General features: G+C 33.3%; 1 protein-coding gene across 2 annotated transcripts in view; it reads right to left on the reverse strand.

The window, feature by feature from the left end:
- The window catches only part of LOC106460539 (A disintegrin and metalloproteinase with thrombospondin motifs 20-like), a 138647-nt gene that overhangs the window by 9922 nt on the left and 106067 nt on the right, over positions 1 to 22658 (reverse strand). Inside the window, exons 27-37 of one of the 2 annotated variants that reach the window (XM_022387283.1) lie at positions 22107 to 22292; positions 15798 to 15962; positions 14025 to 14192; positions 12430 to 12594; positions 11236 to 11403; positions 9738 to 9911; positions 6436 to 6648; positions 5640 to 5775; positions 4271 to 4457; positions 3235 to 3371; positions 1572 to 1768 (exon numbers count right to left, since the gene is read on the reverse strand). In XM_022387283.1, the coding sequence (XP_022242991.1) occupies positions 1572 to 1768; positions 3235 to 3371; positions 4271 to 4457; positions 5640 to 5775; positions 6436 to 6648; positions 9738 to 9911; positions 11236 to 11403; positions 12430 to 12594; positions 14025 to 14192; positions 15798 to 15962; positions 22107 to 22292 (1896 nt within the window). Of the gene's footprint in view, positions 1 to 1571; positions 1769 to 3234; positions 3372 to 4270; positions 4458 to 5639; positions 5776 to 6435; positions 6649 to 9737; positions 9912 to 11235; positions 11404 to 12429; positions 12595 to 14024; positions 14193 to 15797; positions 15963 to 22106; positions 22293 to 22658 lie in introns of those variants that run through there. The other variant, XM_022387284.1, reaches the window with a different exon arrangement.

A 22658-nucleotide genomic window follows, 5' to 3' on the forward strand; every position in this document is an offset into this window, starting at 1 on the left:
GAAAAGGTGGTGTCTATTTACTTGTGACCACGCTGTGTATAGTGTCCACCCTTGTAAACCTCGTGTAAGATAAAGCTATAAGTATCATGTGTATAATGAAATATTTTGTAAGGTTATGCTGGTATCATAAAGTCAAACTAATGAAGGTGTAAATTTTAGTTATTGCATGATATTTAAATAAGCGTCCTTTTTCAGGACGATTTAAATATAAATGGTCAGGAAATGTAATTAACTAATAAATTAATATTTTATACTGACTGTATTAATTATAGTAATGTTGAGACATGTTGATCCAATTTGTGCTGGCCTCACTAAATGAAACTATTACGTCACCATCCGTCATGGCGGCCTAGCAACGCACCCTCTGCTGGCAGTATATTACACAATAATTTATGTAACACTCGAGTGTATATTACGTAATTATTTGGTAATGGTCAGGTGTATATTGCGTATAGTTGCGTAATACTCAGGAGGCATTCTTTGATAGCTTCTCACCTGGCAACCCCCACTTTGGGCGCTCAAGTGTGGGGGGGGGGGAATAACTACTATTATTCAAGTGAATAGGATATAATGATTGAAAAAGGGTTGTTTTAGAATTTTCGCATAGTACTATACAAAGGGCCAACTGCGCATAGGCCTTCTTAATTTTGAACTGATAGTCAACAGCAATCACCTCAAACTCTTGTTTTGATTTGGCCAACACCCTTTTAGCTCATCCACGGACCCAAATTTCGGAGCCCATTTTTCCGATACTGGGACGCGAATTTTAAACTCTCGGGTTCACAGTCTTGTCATGCCAAACACTAGTTGCACACAGCCCAAATGACAAAATACTTAGATCACATATAAACAAGGGGATGACTTAAAATAGTCAGAGTTAATGTAATTATATCATGACTATAACTTTTTAAATTTAATTGTCTGAAACTTCTCTAAATACTTAACTGCAGACGAACGTGACCTTCCTGTAAGAAATCTCCCTACCACTTCAACTATAGTTTGACTATTGTAAAACGCTTCTTCAAATTAAATCTTTTTAAAGGTAATTTTATTATTATTGTGGTATTTATAACCCATGAAGGAATCGTGTTTTACATCATAAGCCAAAAGCCTTATGAACCTTTAGCTTAAATAGCAGTCCATCTAAAGGTAGCTTCGGTATTATACAAATAATCGCGACATATTTAAAGTTGCTATGGCTTCCGTGTTAACATTGTACATTGCACGCTAAATCACAAATTCCTCAAGTTAAAATTTTAACCCGAAATGCTTGATATTTAACACGACAGTACAATAATTTAGAATTTATTTGTTTTCATTTCGTACTTTGAAGTCTATTAAACAGTCAAAAGTCACTGTTGATGAGATTAACTCGTTCTGTGAATGATGAGATAACCAACGTTTTTTTTGTCTGAATTTACCTTATCTTAAAGCGAATAATACGAATTTAGCAAAACCTCAATTAATGCAAAAAATACAAATAAAATTAACCCATAATCATGCTAATAGTTCTGAAATAATTCTTGCCTCTAGTATCTTAATCATTGTTGCCACATGATGGCGCTTCTTACCTGTAACATGTATAATCTGGCAGAAGGCCTGGTACCATATTTTTTCCATTGAGTAGCATCCGACACGATGAAACCTGTACCTTCCAAATTGATAGCAAAACGACCTTGCGGACACGAGTTGAGACTGTAACAATCCCCAGCCTCTCCATACCTTACTCTATGACCTTGTGAGGTCTTACTGAAGGTGAAATCATCAGCTGTTGTGTAGAAAAAAAAAGAAGTAAAATAACAATCCCCAGCCTCTCCATACCTTACTCTATGACCTTGTGAGGTCTTACTGAAGGTGAAATCATTCAAAAAAATAAACTACATTTTTGTTAACAAATGGCCATCTCACAGTCGACAGAAAAATGTAACCATACATTTATCTAAAAGAAACCAGTAGTTTCAGTTACCTTATTAGTATAATAAATGGAACACCAAATTATAAATAATATACCTTAGGATAAGGAAATATCATAAAGGTAACAGAAATGCTGATATGTGATGAAACATTTTAGGACTAAAACTACACAGATGAGTTTGATCCGCGACAACAGGTTCGATGATTTGACTGATAATACGTAAAGTGTAGGACAAAAGAATTGGGTTTCATATGACGAAAGCACCTGCAGGCCACAAAAGTATACAGGAAACGTGAAACCAATAAAATAAGGAATATCGTATATTAAGTAAACTCAAACGTAGATAAACAAGTTGAAGAAAAGATAAATTTGAAAATAAATTAAAATATAACTGAGCAAAATAAAACATAGACATGAAGACATAATCAAAATTGCAGTTTAGCAGCTGTTCTCAGGGTGTATTAGTACTTTCAAACTTGAGATAGAAACTCCTTCCAAGATCTCAACCTTACCCTTTGAGTGACGTTACCTCTGAAAATGGCGTCAACCAGAAGCAAACAAACTTAGTTTGAGACAATTATATCTTCCCACGTGACTTACGGCTGGCAACTTAAAAAAAAAAAGAGGTCAACTTGGCGATCGCTATAGTCCAGTTCAATTTTTTTAAAGTGCATTTCAAATCATGGTCCAGTTCAATATTCCAACGTGACTCTCAGGTCAGTGATTTCACATAGTAGTCACCATAACCCAATGAGAAAATTAGAGACACTCCGATAAGAAACTAGAGGTTCATATTTTCGACAGATCGATAACGGGTTGATATTTCAAGCCAAAATAATGGGAAATAAATATAACAAAGAAACAGCTTTTAATCTAAAACTATAAGAAGGTATAATTTATGGTGTAAACAACCCACATACATACACACAAATACATATGTAGTGCATAATGATTACCATGTTTATAAAAATATGGATTGTTCATGCTATACATACCATACCTTTTAAAGGTATATTTTACCTTAATCAAATGATTAATAGAGCAAAACAAGTTTTTGTAAGAACGTTTTCTTTTTAAAGATATTTATGTCTGAGATTATATTATTCTGAATGGTACACATTCTTAATTACAGTGATAAATCTTGTTATTGTTATAATAATAATTCACGAAGGATTGTTATCCCTTTTAATTTCAAATTAGCCCAACAAATAGGAATTGGGGTGCCTTTAAACACAAATAAAAAGACTGATGACTGATTATATAATTTTCATAGTAGCACTACAGATGTTGACATTGTTTCTGAAGAATATTCAACTTACTGAGGACCTGAAGAGTTGTGATGTTTATTGCCAACTTGCTGAACATTGTCAGTCCTGATCCTAGCCTGCGCTCAGTCACACACGGGCAAGAACTGTGACGAATTCCGTCGTAGGGACATGTGCCGGGACTTATTAATCTGCAGACACAATATCAAACTAAAAACAAAATACGTTTATCCTAGATCTTATAAAATACGTTTATCCTAGATCTTATAAAATACGTTTCAAATTGTGTTAAATTATTAATACTCAAGTATCACTCAAAAAATAAAGAGCAAATACGTTAGAATTTTGAAAAGCAACGCTTTGGGGCTTAAATTATGTTGGAACACTGACTATACATGTATATTCATTCATAAGATTGAATTAATCTTCTCTTTAGCTTGTTATTAATTCCCAAAAATAAACTAACACATTTGTTAGGTGGCCACTTATGATGGTTAATCTTCTCTTTAGCTTGTTATTAATTCCCAAAAATAAACTAACACATTTGTTAGGTGGCCACTTATGATGGTTAATCTTCTCTTTAGCTTGTTATTAATTCCCAAAAATAAACTAACACATTTGTTAGGTGGCCACTTATGATGGTTAATCTTCTCTTTAGCTTGTTATTAATTCCCAAAAATAAACTAGCACATTTGTTAGGTGGCCTCTTATGATGGTTAATCTTCTCTTAGTAGAATTTAATAACTTGTGTAACCTTACATCCGCTGCAAATAAAAGAGATGTAATAAATAAATTTCGAGTGATACAGGTTAATAAACGTTGCTATAGAATTTACTTCTTAATATTTTCTCTTTCGGAAAAGAAAGTATACTGCAGCAAAAATAAAACAGAGTTGAAATTTTAATTACAGCAAACTTGTGCTGTCCACAGCAGATACGTTTTATTGTGCATTAAAAGAAGTTGTTTTTATGTTTTTAATTTCAAACCGAATTTACCAGGTTAGAAATTACTAGTTGTATTTGATGAAGCAAATTTTTGTTGTATACCCAATATTTTATTAACGCAAAGCTTGCTCAGCACACCTACAAACCTTTTATCATACATTTCAGAATAATTGTTGCTATCTCCACTAGGTAGCGACACATATTCCAGAGGGTCGGATGTGTTCATGTTAGCGCAATATATCTTGAGTGTCTTCCCACGTACATACAAATCTTTCTCTCCATCTTCTCTTATCCCTGTTCGTTCTTGGACATCTTTACAGCTAACTGCTTTACCTGTAAAATATTGAACTTATTTCCATCATAAGATTGTTTTAAAGTTCTAAGCACAGAAAAATGATCTAAATGAAAGCTTAAAACTAATTTAAACAGGATGAATTTATATATTATAAAAAATTCACCATTATTAGAAAATAATTTGGTCCGGGTTAGCTAAATATGTGATGACTTTTATACATCTCAAAGTGATTCACGATTGTTCTTAGTTTACCATGATATCACTTGAGGAGGCTTTTGAATGTTATGAGAAAACAAAGCTTATATTTCTCTACATGGTAGCAGAGAAAGAATATCTGATTTAGTACAACGTAAACACCATCATTGACGTTCTCATAAACAACATAAAAATATTAAGAGTATGACTCTCTTTATAAACATTTGTCTTAAATAAGCTTAAGTATATTGTTTGGAAATTTGAATATTACAACATTTTTTAGTTTTTGACTTTGCTCAAATGGTCAAATAAACAATAAGCGAAAGACCCGAAGAGATCTTACAGTTACGACGGTTGTTTTTCAAAAAGAATTAAGTCCTTACGTTACTATGGGTTTAGTCGCAATCATGAAATATTCGTCGTAATGATATCAAAATAAATACAAATAAAAACTAACTACATGCAGTCTTCACGTTAATTACATGGGTAATTTGTTTCTTTTGTGTGAAAGGTATATAAACACAGATCTCTGCACGATTGTCATCTCTATCTCCTATTCCTATTTGGAAAGGCTGCTTACAACTAATGTTATAACAAATGAGTTGCCTAAGGTAGTAGTTTGTCACTTCAAGCGTTGTGCTCCATCACCTGAATTAACAGTTGGGATTCCATTCAGAAACTTAATCTCATACGAAGTATCAATAAATTAATCCTTTAATCAGTGAACCATCAGTAAATTTACATATTTTTTGTGTATTGTACGTGTTTAGTTGCATCGTACATTTTTGACAAATACGAAGTGAGTAATGGATCTGCTTTCGTTCTCCTGGTAGACATTCTCAGTACAATTTTGTATATTGTTTAATGTTACTCGTGATGGCTATACCGAATTTTAGCCAGTGCTATAGTAAAAGTATCAATTATAAAACGAGTTTAAAAGATGTACTACGATATATATTGGCGACCTTTGGGCAATATAAGTTTTATTTCAAATTCAATAAAAATATTACTTAAAACAAACTTACATGGTCTCATAGTACACTTGCGTTTGGTCTTTGGGCGCAAAGAGAGGTCACAGTTTCTTCTTCCGATTCGTTTTCCTTCCAGGTTATAACAAGCAACTCGACGCCTTTGTTTTCCCACACCACATGACTTTGAACACTGAAAGTTTACTCATTAAAGTTATTCAACAACAACAACAAAGGTTTCACAGGAAAAATGCTTTAACAATTAAGCGTTACAGTGTTTAGGACTTTGCCTACTCTTACTTCAGGGTTTTCATCGCATATAATCTAAATCCATGTAAACGAATGACAATTCTGTGTACAACAGTAATCCACAATAATGTATATCACAAATTTTGATGAAATTATATATCAAATACCATTAAGAGAGAACTGATATGGCCAGTTCTTGGTTGACAGTCTGTTAAAGATTTAGCGATAAAAGTCTGAGACACGTTCTCCATTTACACAGATAACTATAACATTGTTGTTTGTAGAACACCAAAAAAATGCAAAAAAAAAACAATTACTAATTCCTTGATGCTTAGACTCAATAGTTTGAACATCCTGAAAATGTTTGTATTTAAATATCTTCTCACCTTGAAAGTTCTCTCCTTTGTACTTAACAATGCATATGTTAGGAGGAAACAATTTTCTAGAAACACAAGTTAACTTTTCAAATATTTTTATTTTATAATGACGACGCTCTTGATATCTTGGAAAGTTTTTAACTTGAAAAATTTATGTAGGTATTTTTTACAGCTTAAGGCCTCAGTGGTGTACCTAAAATTTCTAACCAGTTAAACTATAAACTTACATATTTCCATGGCCAGGGTTTCCACACAGCTCCATTTTCACAGTCGCCTAAGTTGCAGATTCTAACTCCTTGAGGGCGCTTCTTGCGGTCACACCATGTGTCATTGTTGTCAAGTGGTTCTTGTAATGGGTTAGGGTCTATCCAACCGTAAGCATTCACTCGAAAGCAGTGAGCTCTTCGCATTTGTACGCCTGGTCCGCACGAGCTCGAACACTATATTAATATAAAGCAAAATAATTAACATAGGTTATCGGTTATCTAAACCTATTTTGAATAAGATATCCTTTATATCAAATTACACTGTGCTTAACTTTTTCAAGTTATTTTCCTGGTATAAGTAAATGTGTCGAAAACAAAGATAAAAACGCACTTAAAAGTTTGAAAAACAAATTAATTAACCAAAATTGTTTCGAATGCCGTCTGTTTATTCTTTAAAATAACAGGACATTTTAGAGTTAAAAATCAAAATATTTCAATATTTTCAACTTGAAAGGTTTTTCAAATTTAATTCCCCGTGGCTACTTCGCTGGTCCACTTTCAAATCCTCAAATAAAACAAATGATTGTATCAAGAGTAACGGAATCAAGAAGTTTAGGATTTTGGGGGAATATTTAAAAACAATATTTTAATAAAGTACAATCGTTACAAAACAGCTATTTTGCAGAAATCTTTTTTTATCGCTTACACGCTGGAGCAATTGTTTTATGTAAACAAAATTAGTCACGATTATAATACATTCGTATTAATACTAGGAGATTAAACAACCATAAAAAAATAAAACATGGACCAGTAAAAAGGTAAAAACTACTGAGGATACTCTATCTAAGTTATGGTTGTGCATGTTTAATTAAAGTAAAAAGTTAATTGTGCACGCTTTTGGCAGATAGCTTAATTCATTTGGCAAAGAATTGAATGATTGGAAACATCTGTAGCCTAATGTAATGTATTATCACACATATTAGATTGAAGTTTAATGACTATAAGATGGTTTTATACAAAACAATTTAAAGAGAAAATTGCAAATATTAAACTTTTTGTCTTATATTTTTTACTGTAATACAATATCACACAATGATTAACAAACCATCAAACTCTTAAAGTCTAGATATTATATTGTCTTTCTACAACACCATGAAATGTTAACGTTGATTTTATAAAATAGTTTCAAATACATCTTTCTTATTAATGATATTTTTCAGTAGCCGGAATTAAGTTACAAATAATTGAAAATAATAATGCGTTGTCATAAAATATAACCAGATAGTTTTCATTTATAAAAATACATTGCTAATATTATTTGGAAGAAGCCTTATCTTAAGAGTGTTAAATGTTCTTTCACGGACTACAGAAGTTCACATCTATAAACACCTACACTTAATACAGGCCTAGTTTTCTATGACTATGGCACAGAGATTTATAATGCTGCCCTTTAAATCTTAGTTCAGTTTTATAAGAAACATAAAAATGTTGAAAAAATGAAGCATAGAACTGATCAAACACAACAATTCTATAATATATTATAATATAACATAGAAAGTTTTTGAGGTTCTTATGCAGTGCACTCTTTGAACCTCCCTCTAATGTTGGTAGTGGCTTAAGAATATGTTTGGATATTTAAAAAATTAATAATTTTTATTTCACGGTTTAACAAGCTTTATAATAGGTTTGTTTGTTTGTAATTATGCACAAAGCTACACAAAGTGCTATCTGTGCTCTGCCCTTCACGGGTATCGAAATCCGGTTTCTAGCGTTATAAGTCCACAGACATACCGCTGTGTCACTGAGGTGGGGGGGGGGGGCTTTATAATAGTAGCCGCTAAGTTATCATGAAACCCGATAATGGTTCGTTATAGGGATCGCAAGGAACTCCCCTAAACCCTAATAGAACGCTCGGGCAAAAAGTCCTTAAAGAGTAAAGATTCAGTTTAAACAACATTTTTACTATTTTACTATTGAATGCTAATGCTGTACACATATAAAAATGCACAAAAAACCACGTGTGTTAGAGTTACTAGGAAAAGAAAATCCTCTCAAAACGTCCCGTTTTAATTCTTATCATTATTATCTTGCCAGCCTACAATAAAAACGGCTTCGTATATTGCACCCAAAACTTTTATAGAATACTGGATAATGTACTGTGAAGGTCGTAGGGATATTGGAAAGTCGATTTGTTTCTTCTATATTTTACATAAGCTAAAAAACATCATAATACTAGTGTAAACGATGTTATCATTATCCCTTGAAGTTAGCCTTCTTACGGATATTTAGTGTTTCTTTAAAAAGCTTAAGTACATGGTGTGAAACAGAAATTACCAGCCAATACTGGATGGACATCAGATGACTGTAATATATTGATACTCAATGCTTTGTACACTACACAGTCAGTGTCTTTAGGGAGCCAACCCCTATATTATGTATGAAGTGAAGGAGTAAAAAAAATCAATTCACATAATATGAAGTTTCATTTCACACATTCGTAGAATAATTACCTTAAAAGACCCGAAGGTTTATCTAAAACGATGTTCTAGATGTATATGTTTTAGTTGAGAAGGCTGCTTTTCTACTGGTAAAATGTATATGCACTTAGTGGGAGTTGTGTCTTAGTCTAGGCATATATTTGTCTATTGATATGCATTATATATAGATAATTCAATTACACAGAAACTATAAATGCTCACTATGTTATCAAACAAATATCCATGGCAATCTGCAGATGCAGCTTAACATTTTACATTTCGAACTAATGCGATCAAATAGTCAATAGTTACAGTAAACCATCATGAACCGTATCTGCTAGCTACTAGCTATGTTTATTATCATTGCTATGTACAGAGTTAGCTACCATATCAAGTAATTCTTTGTCCATAGTTAAGCATGAAAAGCCAGCAAACAAGATAAATAAAAAACTATGAATTTAAAAACCTGCAAATAGGGATACTAAAAAAGTCAAGAAACAAGGCTGGAGGTACTGTAGACATTAGTTATTCCAATTATAAACCTCTATTTTAGCTCGATGCTGTTACCTAGAATTACATTTGGTGGAGTCAAAATAGGGGCTTGCTTACTTATTTACGATCCTTATTTGTAGGTTTTTAAATTCCAAATTTGTTTCATTATTTTGTATAAATAGTCACTATATTCGTCTCCGTGTCAGTAAATGCGGTAATGTGAAAGGAAATATCATACGTGTTTTTATTTACATATTTTTAAAACATAGATGAGATATTAACGTTTTTACATATTGATCTAAATTGACGTATAAACAGATTATTATTTTCTTAGTGACCACGAGTACCACTGACCTGTGTCCATTCATCAGGTATCCATGAATAAGGGCAAGCTGGACCCCTTCTACATGCTCGTGTGGTTTTAGGTTTTCGTTTCGATTCACATAACTTGTCTGCCACCACGTCACCACTGCCATCTAAGCAGCTGATTTCTCGCTGTTTTTGTCCTTTTCCACATGTAACACTACACTAGAAAAGGATTGCATGCATATGATGAAAACATTTCGATGTTTTTCGTCATTGGTGTTTATTTGGGCGCAAACAAAAGTTATTTAAGTTTAGTATTGGTTTTCTCAATTTGAACAGCACCTTATGCGATACATGAGCTTAACGGTTAAGTCAGAGACTATTAAAGTTGTAGTATAGTCAACCCTAACTAGAAATGTTGACAAGAAAAATTTACTGTTTCAATTACAACTGTCCTACAGCTGAAAGTGTGGAGCGTACCCAGTGGCGGCTTATTGCGGGTTGAGTTTTCGACCTTCAGTTCAGCAGCCCGAAACTTAAACTATGAAGCCACGTTTGGCCTTTAGAAGAACTTAACTATGTGTGTTCAGTACGTTTAAGTACATTTAGAACACTTTTAAGTTAAATAAAGACTAAACGAGTAACCGCCCGACGAAACTATAAGAGAGTTAAAATATATGTATTTATATTCACTACATATTTCAAGCTTTAATAATTAATCGAAGTAGTATTCCCCTTTAAACATTTATATAGAAAGGTATAAATTCCATATTATAAAATTCTGTCCCACTTTACTTCAATCTTGTGGCAAAACTAAACAAAAACATCGTTTATACGCATGTTATTGTAATAAACTCATTAATATCCAAAGAATATTAATTTCGGAGCAGACATGATTAAAATGTGTCGAATGCACTTACAGATACTTCTTGAAAAAAAGAAGAAACTCGAAGTGAGGAACATAACTGTGGAAGAATACCGTGGGGAAAACATCCGTTCTTAAGCTTTAGAGTTTTAGATAAAACATCTACACACAAAGTAAACAGTTATGGGAATATGAGGTATATAGTTTGATTTTACTCGTTTGATTTTATATTTACATAAATGCAAAATTTTAGTTTATTATGATTTACCTACTACCACAAGAAAACAACAGAAAATATTCTTTACTTGGTTGTTTTTTAATGCAAAGCCACACACTGGCTATACATGTTCTGTCCAACGCGGGAAGTCGAGTTCCGGATTTTAGCGTTGTAAGTCCAAGGGACTGTTTATTAGGAAGGATTAAAAGTTTAAATAAGCGCTAATGTATAAAATTTGAGCAAGTTATTGTTAAACAACTCGTATAAACACTTTGTATCATATAAATAAGAAATGCATCATAAAAGAATTTCAATAACCAGAGGACATGAAGTTACGTCTTCACAAAAGACGTATGATCAATAGTTTGAAGTTACTGGAAGCGTATTTCTTTTTCATTTATAACCTAATAAAAAAAGGACTTAACTTGGACAAATAAAGGCAAATTTATCTTCTAGTTTCTTACTTTGCTCCAATTTCCTTTCTCCCATTTGAAAAAGCATGGTTTTTTAGAGCAGGAACGAGTTTCCGGTTCGGAGCTATTTTCTCCACATTCCGAGTCATTAACTGTAATATTAGACTGTAAACATCGATGATGGCGAATCTGGTTTCCTTGGCCACAAGTGGAAGAACACTAAGCGTAGAAGTAGGACAATTTATTAAACTGTAAGACATTGCTTTTATCTGTGTGATAATCTTAAGTGGTTAATTGTTATATCAGTTTCACGACAAACATGAGTTTAGGGTTGGTTAATACATCATTGCCGAAAAAAAGGTGTAATTTATATGTTGCTTAATATTAAATTCTTTATATAGAACAATGTGAAATGATTGCAGTTATACACCATAGGCAAGGCTGCCCAAAGGTTAGAGATGACCTATGCAGTTTTACAATATGGAGTCCCCTTCAACAATTTCCATATTACGTGTGTTCTTTTGTATATACGATATGATATTATTTTGAAAGTTAATTGATTAGCATGTCCAGTAATGCTAATCAAAATATGATGGTGCTCTTGCACATAAAACCAACGGCAAGTTGATAAATTTCAAGGGCAAAGTACCTGTGAGCTGGCACCTCCCCGAATGCCAATTGTCAAGACAATTTAAAAAATACTTTAATACTTTATATTTTAGGGATCCCGGGCAAAATGCCCCTATACCCCTCGCCTCCCAGGCTGCCCTGATGATGGGTTTAAAAATTTGTTTTTGGAAGTCATTAAAATCATTGGAACAATTCTTAAACGAAACTGGTCATTAAACTCTGAGTCCTTGTTGTGGATGACTGATAAAGTGAGGTAAATACAGAGCTTCTTTAGTGTGTTATAACTCTTACAGTTAGCTGAAAATCACTCGACACCAAATGTTATGTGACTGGAAAAGCGTCAGTCAAGAAACGGAGAAACATCAGATATAAAATTATTACTGAAATCAAATATTAGAATTTAAACACATACACTAAAAGCTAAAAATAAATGCATTATTGTGAATATTCTTATTCATGAGCTTTTATTAATTCCAAAAGCAATTTTTAGGTTCCAAAGTTGTGTAATTTTGTTTTTCTTCTTTTTTTTATTTTTTAGGGTGTTTTAAATTTAGCTTAAAACAATTGTTTGCCTCAGTATTTATTTTCCTTATAAAATATTACAAAACTTCGTACTTGTGACCAGTCGGTCCAAGACCACTGTGCACATTCAGGCTGGTTGCATTCTCTGACGTCAGCTGGTGGTGGGGCTTCACAATTATCTCTTGAAACAACCTCTTTGGATTCATTAAGACACATGATCTCTCTACGTTGGCTACCTTTACCACATGACACGGAACACTAGACAAATACAGTTTATTGTAACAAATTGTGAACAAACGTGGACAATAACAATTATCGAATATCCAATGCCATCTATTGGGCAATACATCAATCAGGAAACGTAGAACTATTGGTTATATAAATATTGCCATTTAAGTAAGTAGGTAGGCAGGTAAGGAAGCAAGCTCAAACAACTTCAGGTATTAATTGTGAACAATTATAACATTTTATTATTATAAATCAAAAAACAGTATTAGAACAATTCATGCATTCTATCCTGACATTTAACAAAGAAGGCAAATAGAACTAAAATGTTATTACTTTATACAAAATATGAAACACCATACAATTTTATTAAATAAGATCTGTAATGATCAATAAAATACTGAAACTTGCGGCTTCTTTGTTATAGTTTGAAGGCTATATTCAAGATGGGCAGTACATTCTAATCATGTTAGTTTGTAATCTGTATATATATATATAAAGCACAGAAATCTTTGTTTGTCTGTTTGTTCGTTATTTAACTACTCCTAGGTCGCTGCGCCAATCTCGACCAAACTTTGTGAGATGATAGTTTGTTTGAGAACAAGGGATATATGTTAATGGGAGGGGGGGGGGTTTCACCCTTCCAACCACCATTATTGCTGTTATTGAGCATTAATTATTTTGAGATAAGTTAACGTTAACTAAATTCACAGTTGGCGCCACGTCCTTGCACAGACACACAAACTTTATTAAATTTTCTATAACACAACATACACAAAGTGGTGGGGGACACCACAGACGTCTTATATATCTCAGACAGTACGCTAGCGCTCTCTATGGAGTAAGGCAATGAAACAAAAATGGCCACCACTATTTCAGTAATATTATACATAAACTCAGCTGAAGTTTCTACTTTAACAGCCACAATAAGGGTAATAAGAAGAGCTGTTTTTTGAGTTATACCCACTTCCCAATTTGACCAGTGACCGTTCAACTTCGGCTCGTAAGACACTTCTGGGGCCAATGACCGGCAATTAATTAATCACGTAAAACACTGTAGAAGGACATTAAGATCTGGGTGCTGAAAGCTTTAAGTATATACATATTGAGTTGTTATAGCTTATACAAAACTTTTGGTGAGGTAGTGATGAATACTGTAATAATAGGTTATGTTATAAATATATTGCGTGAAAGTTAGGATTTTTGTGTTATTTATCATAGGATCAACCCTCACATTTTTTTAGTTCATAACCCGGACAAGGGAGGTGTATCTCAGCTTGTGGTTAAATATATATTCACATGACAACTACTTAGTTGTTACAAAAGTGAAGTAATATTATCAAATCCATTCATTAGACCGAGGAATGTAGATCCAAAAGCTCAGTTTATTCTACTGCTAGAATTGCTGAACAAATATTTACTTCGTTAAGCAATACCTGAAGTTTAAAACAAAACTTGATTACCTGGGACCACTGTGATACCGACCAGTCGTAGCTACACGGTCGATGAGAACAACTTTGAGATTGTTTTTTTGGTTTCTCACCCTCACATCTGGTGCTGTCTACTATGACATTGCCTTCTTTACATATTGAATGTCGTATCCTTACACCGTCTCCACACCTAGTAGAGCACTGAAAAATATAATGTCTCAACTAAACTTTCATACTCGATATATTACAGTTATTCTCTCAGAACGCTAATTATTTTCCAATAAAAAAACGTTCAATAAAAAAAAAGGCAAAACTCTAAAAGAAGAAGGTCCTAGTACTCAACGATATAACTGAAGGAAGTTGTTTTTGAACAAAGCTACACAATGGGCTATCTGCGCTCTGTCCATCGCGGGAATCAAACCCTAGATTTTAGCGTTGTAAGTCCTTAAACTTACTGCTGATCAATGGGAACATGACTGAAGGAAACATTAATTTCTTTTCCTACGTTTAATCTTTTGTTTTGATTGTATTAAGACTAGTAATTAATTTTTAACAAAAAAGGATATGAATATGTAGCATTAAGAAAAAATAAATTGAGCAGATGTGAATACTCTAGCTCACAACGTCCCACCACATCTGTAGCTCACAACGTCCCACCACATCTGTAGCTCACAACGTCCCACCACCCACATCTGCTCAATTTGTTTTTTCTTAGTCATGTGAGGCAGGCGAAGTTGAGGTTAAACTGGATAGACGGTATACCTTCAACGCAATTTGGGTCTTACTTCCCCCAGTACCTCTAAAAACCAGGGCACATTACATGATGACCCATCTTATGATTTGTGCCCTGGTGTTGGATGTTTGTATTGTGGTTGCGATTTTTTTTTCATCTCTTCCATGAACTTACATTTAATTGTATTTCATCTAAGGTTTGGATATGCTGCATAAGATTCGCGCTATCCTTCCTTATGATGTATTCTTTTCTTTAATTATATATCACCATCTACAATACAGTTATAGAGAACGTGCGTGTTTTCATTGCTGCAACTATTTTTTCTCTGTGTCAAACTTATAAAATTTATTTTGGTTGTTTCGATAAAAAGTAAAAAATATAGATATTTATTTATCAAGTTCTGATATTCTTCACGTTCTAATAATCTTGCATATGACCTCTGTCCTTTGATGTCAGACACAGTGGTAAGATTTCTTCCCCTCTGAACTTGTTATTATGCTCTAGTGACCCAATTAGTATCCTCTTATTTGTGTTTGCTTAAAGAAGCTCAAGCTATTCAGTTACCTGATTGCAAGAGCTAGTACTTGAAGTGATAATCTCCATAACCCTTTAAATGGGGCTAAGGGGTTCAGGAACATGATGTAGAACTACATTCTGGTTCAAACACTGACCCACATTTATTTCAGCTGCATAAGTAAGTAGCTGAAGAAAAAAGATCAAGTGTATTATATTCGTCTTTATGTTTATCTACTCATCTACACATTAAGAAAAAACAACTAAACACGTTAATTTTATTACCCCAAAGAGGAGCGTGTGCACTTTCTTTTTCCATACCTTCGATAAACTATCCATTTATTTTGACAATTCGAACAACCAAGTTGTAAATAAGGACATAACACTGAGAAATTAAACCAAGAATGAAATAAAATCATCCATAAAATAAGCTAACAACCTAAATCTTGTGCTCTGGCTTAGCATGTATATGTGTATGCACAGACAGAGAAACATAAATATATATATATAAATATAATTCTTATTAATACTGCTGTTTTCTTAATAAAACGAAAGCTCACCTTTGTCCATTCCGACCACTTCCACTCTGCACAAACTGGTTTTATGCATTGTTTAATACTTTCTGGAATTGATCCGTTGCAATTCTCATGTGACACTGAACGTTCTAATCCATCAATGCACCTTATCTCTCTTCTTACTACACCTTGTCCACAAGTCACAGAACACTAAAATATATAAGTACGTTGTTTTTAGACCTATTTAATCGGGAAGAAAAGTTTGTTTATGTAACAGGCAAGCAGATATCTACTCATTGTAGCACTAAAACAGATACACGTACTTTTTTAGTGTAAGAAGTAACGGCTGACTGATAACAAAAATGTTGTAATTAAAAATATATGATTCCAAATCAACAGTTTCATTTTTCGCGTCACCTAACCTCGAATATTCTCCTTTCAACTACAGCCCACAGGTCCAGTACTCTCTAGCAGAATAATGTAAACTCATTTCATCCTAAGCTGTGCATCTACCATAGATTTAACAAATGGACATATTATTTAAAACAGTTTAGCCAATCAGTACACTGCAGAAAGAGGGAATCATAGGAGAATAAAATAAGAATGAAGGGAATTATGGGTAAAAATTACAAAGAATAAACCCTTGCATTTTTTTTATCACAATACGGAATTATGGGTATAGAAATTGAGCATGCGTTAATTCACATTTATTTCAAGAAGTCACGCCTATAGTGTTGTTGCACCAATCGTTGAAGTTTGTAGGAGCACGTGCCTGATGGCAGGTTAAAGTACTTGTTTTTTCTCTATTTTCCAGAAATATGAGTCATTACACTTGAAAGTGCGATGATCTAGACCGGTCATGTAATGTCTTTCAACCAGATTTAACAGCTTGTTGCCATTTAATTATTGGGCACTAGATTAATGATTGAAAATAATGTTCAGGTCACCCTAAGATTAGTACATGTAAAGTTTAACGTACTTTAATATAGCATTGAATCTTTCCGAATGAAAACCCTATTAATTGCTTCCATGTGTAAGATTATTACGTGGTACAGACCATTTGAAACAGTAACTAAGCCTCTTGTAGTTTCACATCACTTTATTTATTTTTCTTTATATTGCAAGAAAACACAGACAGTATGAATTTAAGGACATACAAGTGAAACTAAGATTCAGACGGACTATAAAAGTTCAGTTTTTAATTTTTAAGTTATATTAAAACATACTTTTACTTAACAATTTCAGACTCTTGTTCTCTAAAAGTGGTTAATCACCGATGCAAACGCCTAGTTATACCCAAGTTTGACCATCTATCCCTTTAAAGGTTTATTTAAAAATACAACAAAACTAAGATACTATAGTTTCAGCTTATTAACAGCAAAAAAAAAGCAAGGTATAGAAAATCTACAAATTCCATACAAATTAGTCATTTATTCAAAATAAACCAACTTTCACATCTTTGAATAACTGTTACCAAAATACATTATGTCATAAAACTATTCGACTACCTGTGTTTGACCGCAACTTTTGAAAGAACTGTCGCAATAAATTACTTTTGTTATTCTCGATCTTTGTCAAAGAAGAGTTTAAGTGGTTGTCTTAACATAGTTGGCTAAACTTTTAGTGAAAACAGAACCTGTACACGCTAAGAAGTTTAAGCCAAATCCAGAATAAACAGAACATTATACAAAAATAAGTTTCAGACATTGAGAAACAACCAGTGGATTTTTTGAAGTGCAAAATGATCCTAGATATACTATAGTTATTAACATTTAGCGTATACACACGATATATTCGATAGTAAAAATAAGCTATTTTTTTACAGTTAAATGAATATATGTTCCTTAAATGATACATCTGATAATTTGTTTTCACTCTGGTGTTTGTTTGTTTGTTTTGAATTTCGCGCAAAGCTACACGAGAGCTATCTGCGCTAGTTGTCTCTAATTTAGCAGTGTAAGACTAGAGGGAAGGCAACTAGTAATCACCACCCACCGCCAACTCTTGGGCTACTCTTTTACCAACGAATAGTGGGATTGACCGTCATAGTATAACGCCTCCACGGCTGAAAGGGCGAGCATGTTTGTTGGGACGGGGATTCGAACCCGCGACCCGCAGATTGCGAGTTGAGTGCCCTAACCACCTGGCCATGCCGGGTCTCACTCTGGTGACTCGGGAATTTCGGGTGCTTTACCAGTTAAATTACATAAAAAGATTTTGTTATTTGAAAACATTTTGTTCCCATGTTGTAAAGAGTACGGTATCCACCATAATGTTCTTTGGACTATGGTAGAGACCGTGCAATGAATGTGAGGGATGATTTCCTAATTTTTCCAATGAATATAAAATAATTCTTTTAAGACTTCTAATGTTTCACATCAGTCTTGTACCCGATAAATGGAGTTTGTTTTTGTTTTTTTAGCTGAGCTCAGTTGTGTTATTTTAGATATTGAAGACTGCGAAAGCCCTGTATTCGAACGTATTCATTGCTGGAGTGAATGAAAGAATGATACACGGGCTGCTGGTGGTCTAAGGATTTAGGAAAAAATAATAGTGAGGTACAAATGCAAAACTGACAACAACAAAAAACTGAGGTATTTAATAATCAGGAAAAGATAATTGTTGTTGTTATCCTTACAATATCCAGACAGCTTAGAATAGTTTTCAGAGACCTCTATTGCAATTATATGCAAATAATAATATATACCCCCTGAGATATTGATGTTTAGAAGTTGAACCCTAGGAGATAACACCCCAAAAGCACCATGTTTTAAAATGATATCCCAAGGAGATTAACAGCTCAATACCACCATGTTTTAAACTGTTATCCCAAGGAGATAGCAACTCAATACAACCCTAGGAGATAATACCCCAAAACTACCATGTTGTAAAATGTTAACTCTGTGAGATAACAACTAAATACCACTTTTCCTATTTAATTTGTTTCTTCGGGTTCCAGCATTCAGCGGCTAAATCTTTCAGGTACTAGCCTATGCAGACTATTTTATTTCAAAAGCAGCATTTAGTTTTGGTCACATGGTTGGCACCAACACTGATATCTGAATACATATCTATTCGTGTGTCTATCCACTACCCAGTGTACAGAGTATGATGAAAATTTAGATTTTAGTTCAACTATTTATATTTACAGCCAGAATTTATCGAGAACATTTATCATCTAACAAAAGGGGAAACTGGCAGAACGGAAAATATAATTGAAATTCGAAAAGCAGAAACTTACGTTTTCCCGGTAAACAGAAACATTGAGCGAGGTAAAAACAATTATAATAAGCATGGCTTGTTGACATCGTCAACTTTACCTTACCAACAAAGGAAAATATATTACGAAATGTTCCCTGGTACTCTTAGGTAAGTATACAGAAACTCGAATAGGAAGGCCTAAAGCAGGTTGAAAGCCTATAACGCTTCTGTAGTGAATAACATTGTTTTAGACGTGGAGATGTATGATACTAGGATTAAATTATAAATACTTTTATAAGAAAGTTTCATTCTTATGTTGTAAAGAATACGGTGCATGTCACTCTGTTTATATCTAAAGGTTCTACTATCGCATTTGCCATGGCTAATACTCATTTGTTATATGGGTTAATATGGTGGGTAACTTCTAGTTATTTTTCGAACTTAGGCCTCTTAAAACTTCTATTTGTTGGATTTTGTGCAAAGCTTAACGAGAATCTTCCGCACTAGGCGTTCTTCATTTTGAAGTGATAATCTAGATGAAATTAAGCCAGTGTAACATTACCCACCGCCAACTATTCGGCTACCCTTGTCGGACTAGATAGTATGACTTGACCATTACGTTTTATAACACACTCGTAACTCTAAAGTAGTGAGCACGAATTTGTTTTTGCCAGTATCAGGACACGAACCACGGAAACCCGACTCCACAGTCCGGTATACTAAGGGCACAAACTTCACTTTCCATCGTCTGTAGGAATTACAGGCTTCATTAATTAGTATTCAAATTATAGATTTGCTTTTATTTCAGTCACTACCGGTAGGGGTTCATACATTGCATCATGCTGAGTAATATTACGTTTCTGTTTGTTACAACAATCAATATAAAGAGTGGACAAAAAAACGAGCGAAGGCACTCTTTTTTTCCTATGAAATATAAACAGCAGTATTTAGTAGGGTTAATTGCAATACTGAAGTATTTTTATATGACTCATGTTATTAGGAGTTTTTTAACCAACAAAGTTATATATCCACAAGTAAGTTGTTGTACAAATAGTTTAGAATATCGTTTAAAAAGCCGATGGGTTCCACATCTCATCTCCTATAGTCATTTCTAGGGTTATTCACTATAGTTTTAATTACTTCTAATTCAGATCCTTACGATATTACATTTGAATATATGAAATCGAACTTATTTGGCTGGATCTCCCTATGGATTTGCCTATGGGAAAATTTAGAGTTAATTAGAGTAATTCTCATTTGATCAAAAATGTAATTTTATTACTTTCCTAATAATATGCGTTATAATTTTTAGAACTGAAACCCTATAAAAATCATACGTATTATCATTCAAATATCCGAAATAACTTTCTCTATGACAGAGTTAAATTGTACAGGATTTTAGTCTAACACTATTCTAAATTTAATTCAGAGCAAATTTAATTTTGCTAATTTTTATATTCCTAATCACTGAATTTTTGATGTTCGACATGTGTAGCTGATAGCAATTCTAACAAAAGTATGCATGACATAAAATATATAGATGTAGTTTAGAGGAAGAAATTATAGTTTATAAAGTTATAGCCACCTAATCTGATATTCATATTAATTTATTAGACTAACCACAGATTGAAAAGATTATTTTGAAAGAAAACTTACGTGCACGCAAAACAACATTACTCAAACATATATATATTAGTATATTAAAACAATATCAATAGTATAATGACACATCAAAATACAGAAAAAGATTATTTTCTACATGTAATCTATATGTATATCTTAATGAGTAAATAAATAAAACAGTATTTTGGTTGATGTACAGAAATTCTTCCGCTGTCTGAAAAGCAGTTATTCTTTAGGTAACACGTGGATGAAAGAGAGAGAAAGATACTAACATTTATAATTTTTACGTACAGAAATATTTTGTTATAACTTTGGTGCTATTATTCATAAGGCTAACAGTGTTAAAATGATCACAATCTGGTGTGAATACTCATAATGACTAGCTATTTCAATCATAAAATTAAGTATAATTAACTTAATTAATGAAAGGTCACTTTACCTTGTCATGTTCACGATTTTTAATTTAAGGATATTAAACTTTAAGAGCAATTAACAGGGATTTAAATGCATTTCCTGATATACGAATTGAGTCATGATAGAGACAAGTTCTTGTTATTCATAATCAATTCAAGATGTAACAAGTTTTCATACTGAGTTCCAAAGGCGTTAAAGCTTTACTATTATGTTTACTATTACTACTGTTTAACTAGTACGGTTACTTAAAGAAACAGCTTATTATACTGATAAGCAAAGGAACAGATAGTAATGTACTATACGGTATATTAAGATCCGCTTGTAAATATCGCTTAATTAATGCATTGCGAACGTAACGATGTTATGCGCTGACACTGCCTGCACTCGTGATAAATATATTTTATTGCATTACATTGCATATCTAGTTTTTCAGGACCACATGTCCATATAGTTTGTTAACATTTGATGAGTATCTCGATTTACAGTGCAAAAGTACAACATTTTCAGAAACTCGTGCCCAAATCGTCATACAACATTTGACTGGTACGCAGTTAAATTGTGATTTTCACAAAAAATGTTACAAAGCATCTAAGAACTTAGTCTGAAACATAAAACAAGCTTCCCTTAAATTTAATACAGGCCAAAACAACGGAAAAAATGCATAAAGTAAGCTTATAGTAACCGAAACGTCAAATTAACTGCACACGCGCAAGATCTTAATTTATCAACCGATTCCGTTAGGTCTCCAAACTAAAAAAAATCATATGCCTTACAGTCAGATAATTACAGGTGTTTGTAAGATAGAGTCCAAACAATCAGATAATAACAGGTGCTTATATAGTCCGCAATACATAAATCAACAAGAAAGACTTTAAAGAAAGATTCATTAAAGCTATTTGTGAAATCCACATGTAACCCCTTTGTTTTGCCGTAAATAACTTCTATGACAGAACAGCCAACTTCTAAAATATGATACTTTTAAAACCACTTTCCAACAGTGTAAATGCTTCCGTTAAACCTAAAATGCAAGAATTTGAAATTGCACCAGAGTATCTCCAGTGTACGCTAGTTTAGCGACTATGTATACATGATACCGTGTTGATAGCGGTACCGTACCGGACTCCAAGAGCTGAGATACCAGCGATAACCAGGGTAAGAAAACGGGCATTGTTTAGCGTTACACTTCCGGGACTCTGAAGGTCTGGCGTAAACATCACACATGTATTCCGGAATTACTTGTCCTCTTTTGTCTCTACAGGTAACAGCTCGGGTTTGAAATCCTTCACCACAAGATTTGTTGCACTTTAAGAAAAAAAATAAAGATTGCATAAATACGCAACGAATAAAATAAACATTATGCTAGACACAAAATAAGATTCTTATATGTAACGTGGGTTTTTTCGTGCGTGCTCAGTGGAACATGATTTTAAGTTTTCACGATATGTCTGACCTAAAATGAGGTTTTAAAATGCCCAAAGTATTTCCGGTATTGCAAATAAGATGCTACATATTGTTCAGGCCTTAAGGTTTGCTCATGAGAAGATATACGTGTTGCTTGGGCTTAATATTTGCTAATGAGAAGCAATACATGATATTGAGAAGCTCTACGTGTTGTTCATGGCTTAAGATTTGCTAATGAGAAGCAATACATGATATTGAGAAGCTCTA

The sequence above is a fragment of the Limulus polyphemus genome, unplaced genomic scaffold (genome assembly GCF_000517525.1).
Source record: "Limulus polyphemus unplaced genomic scaffold, Limulus_polyphemus-2.1.2 Scaffold791, whole genome shotgun sequence".
NCBI classification, from domain to species: domain Eukaryota; kingdom Metazoa; phylum Arthropoda; class Merostomata; order Xiphosura; family Limulidae; genus Limulus; species Limulus polyphemus.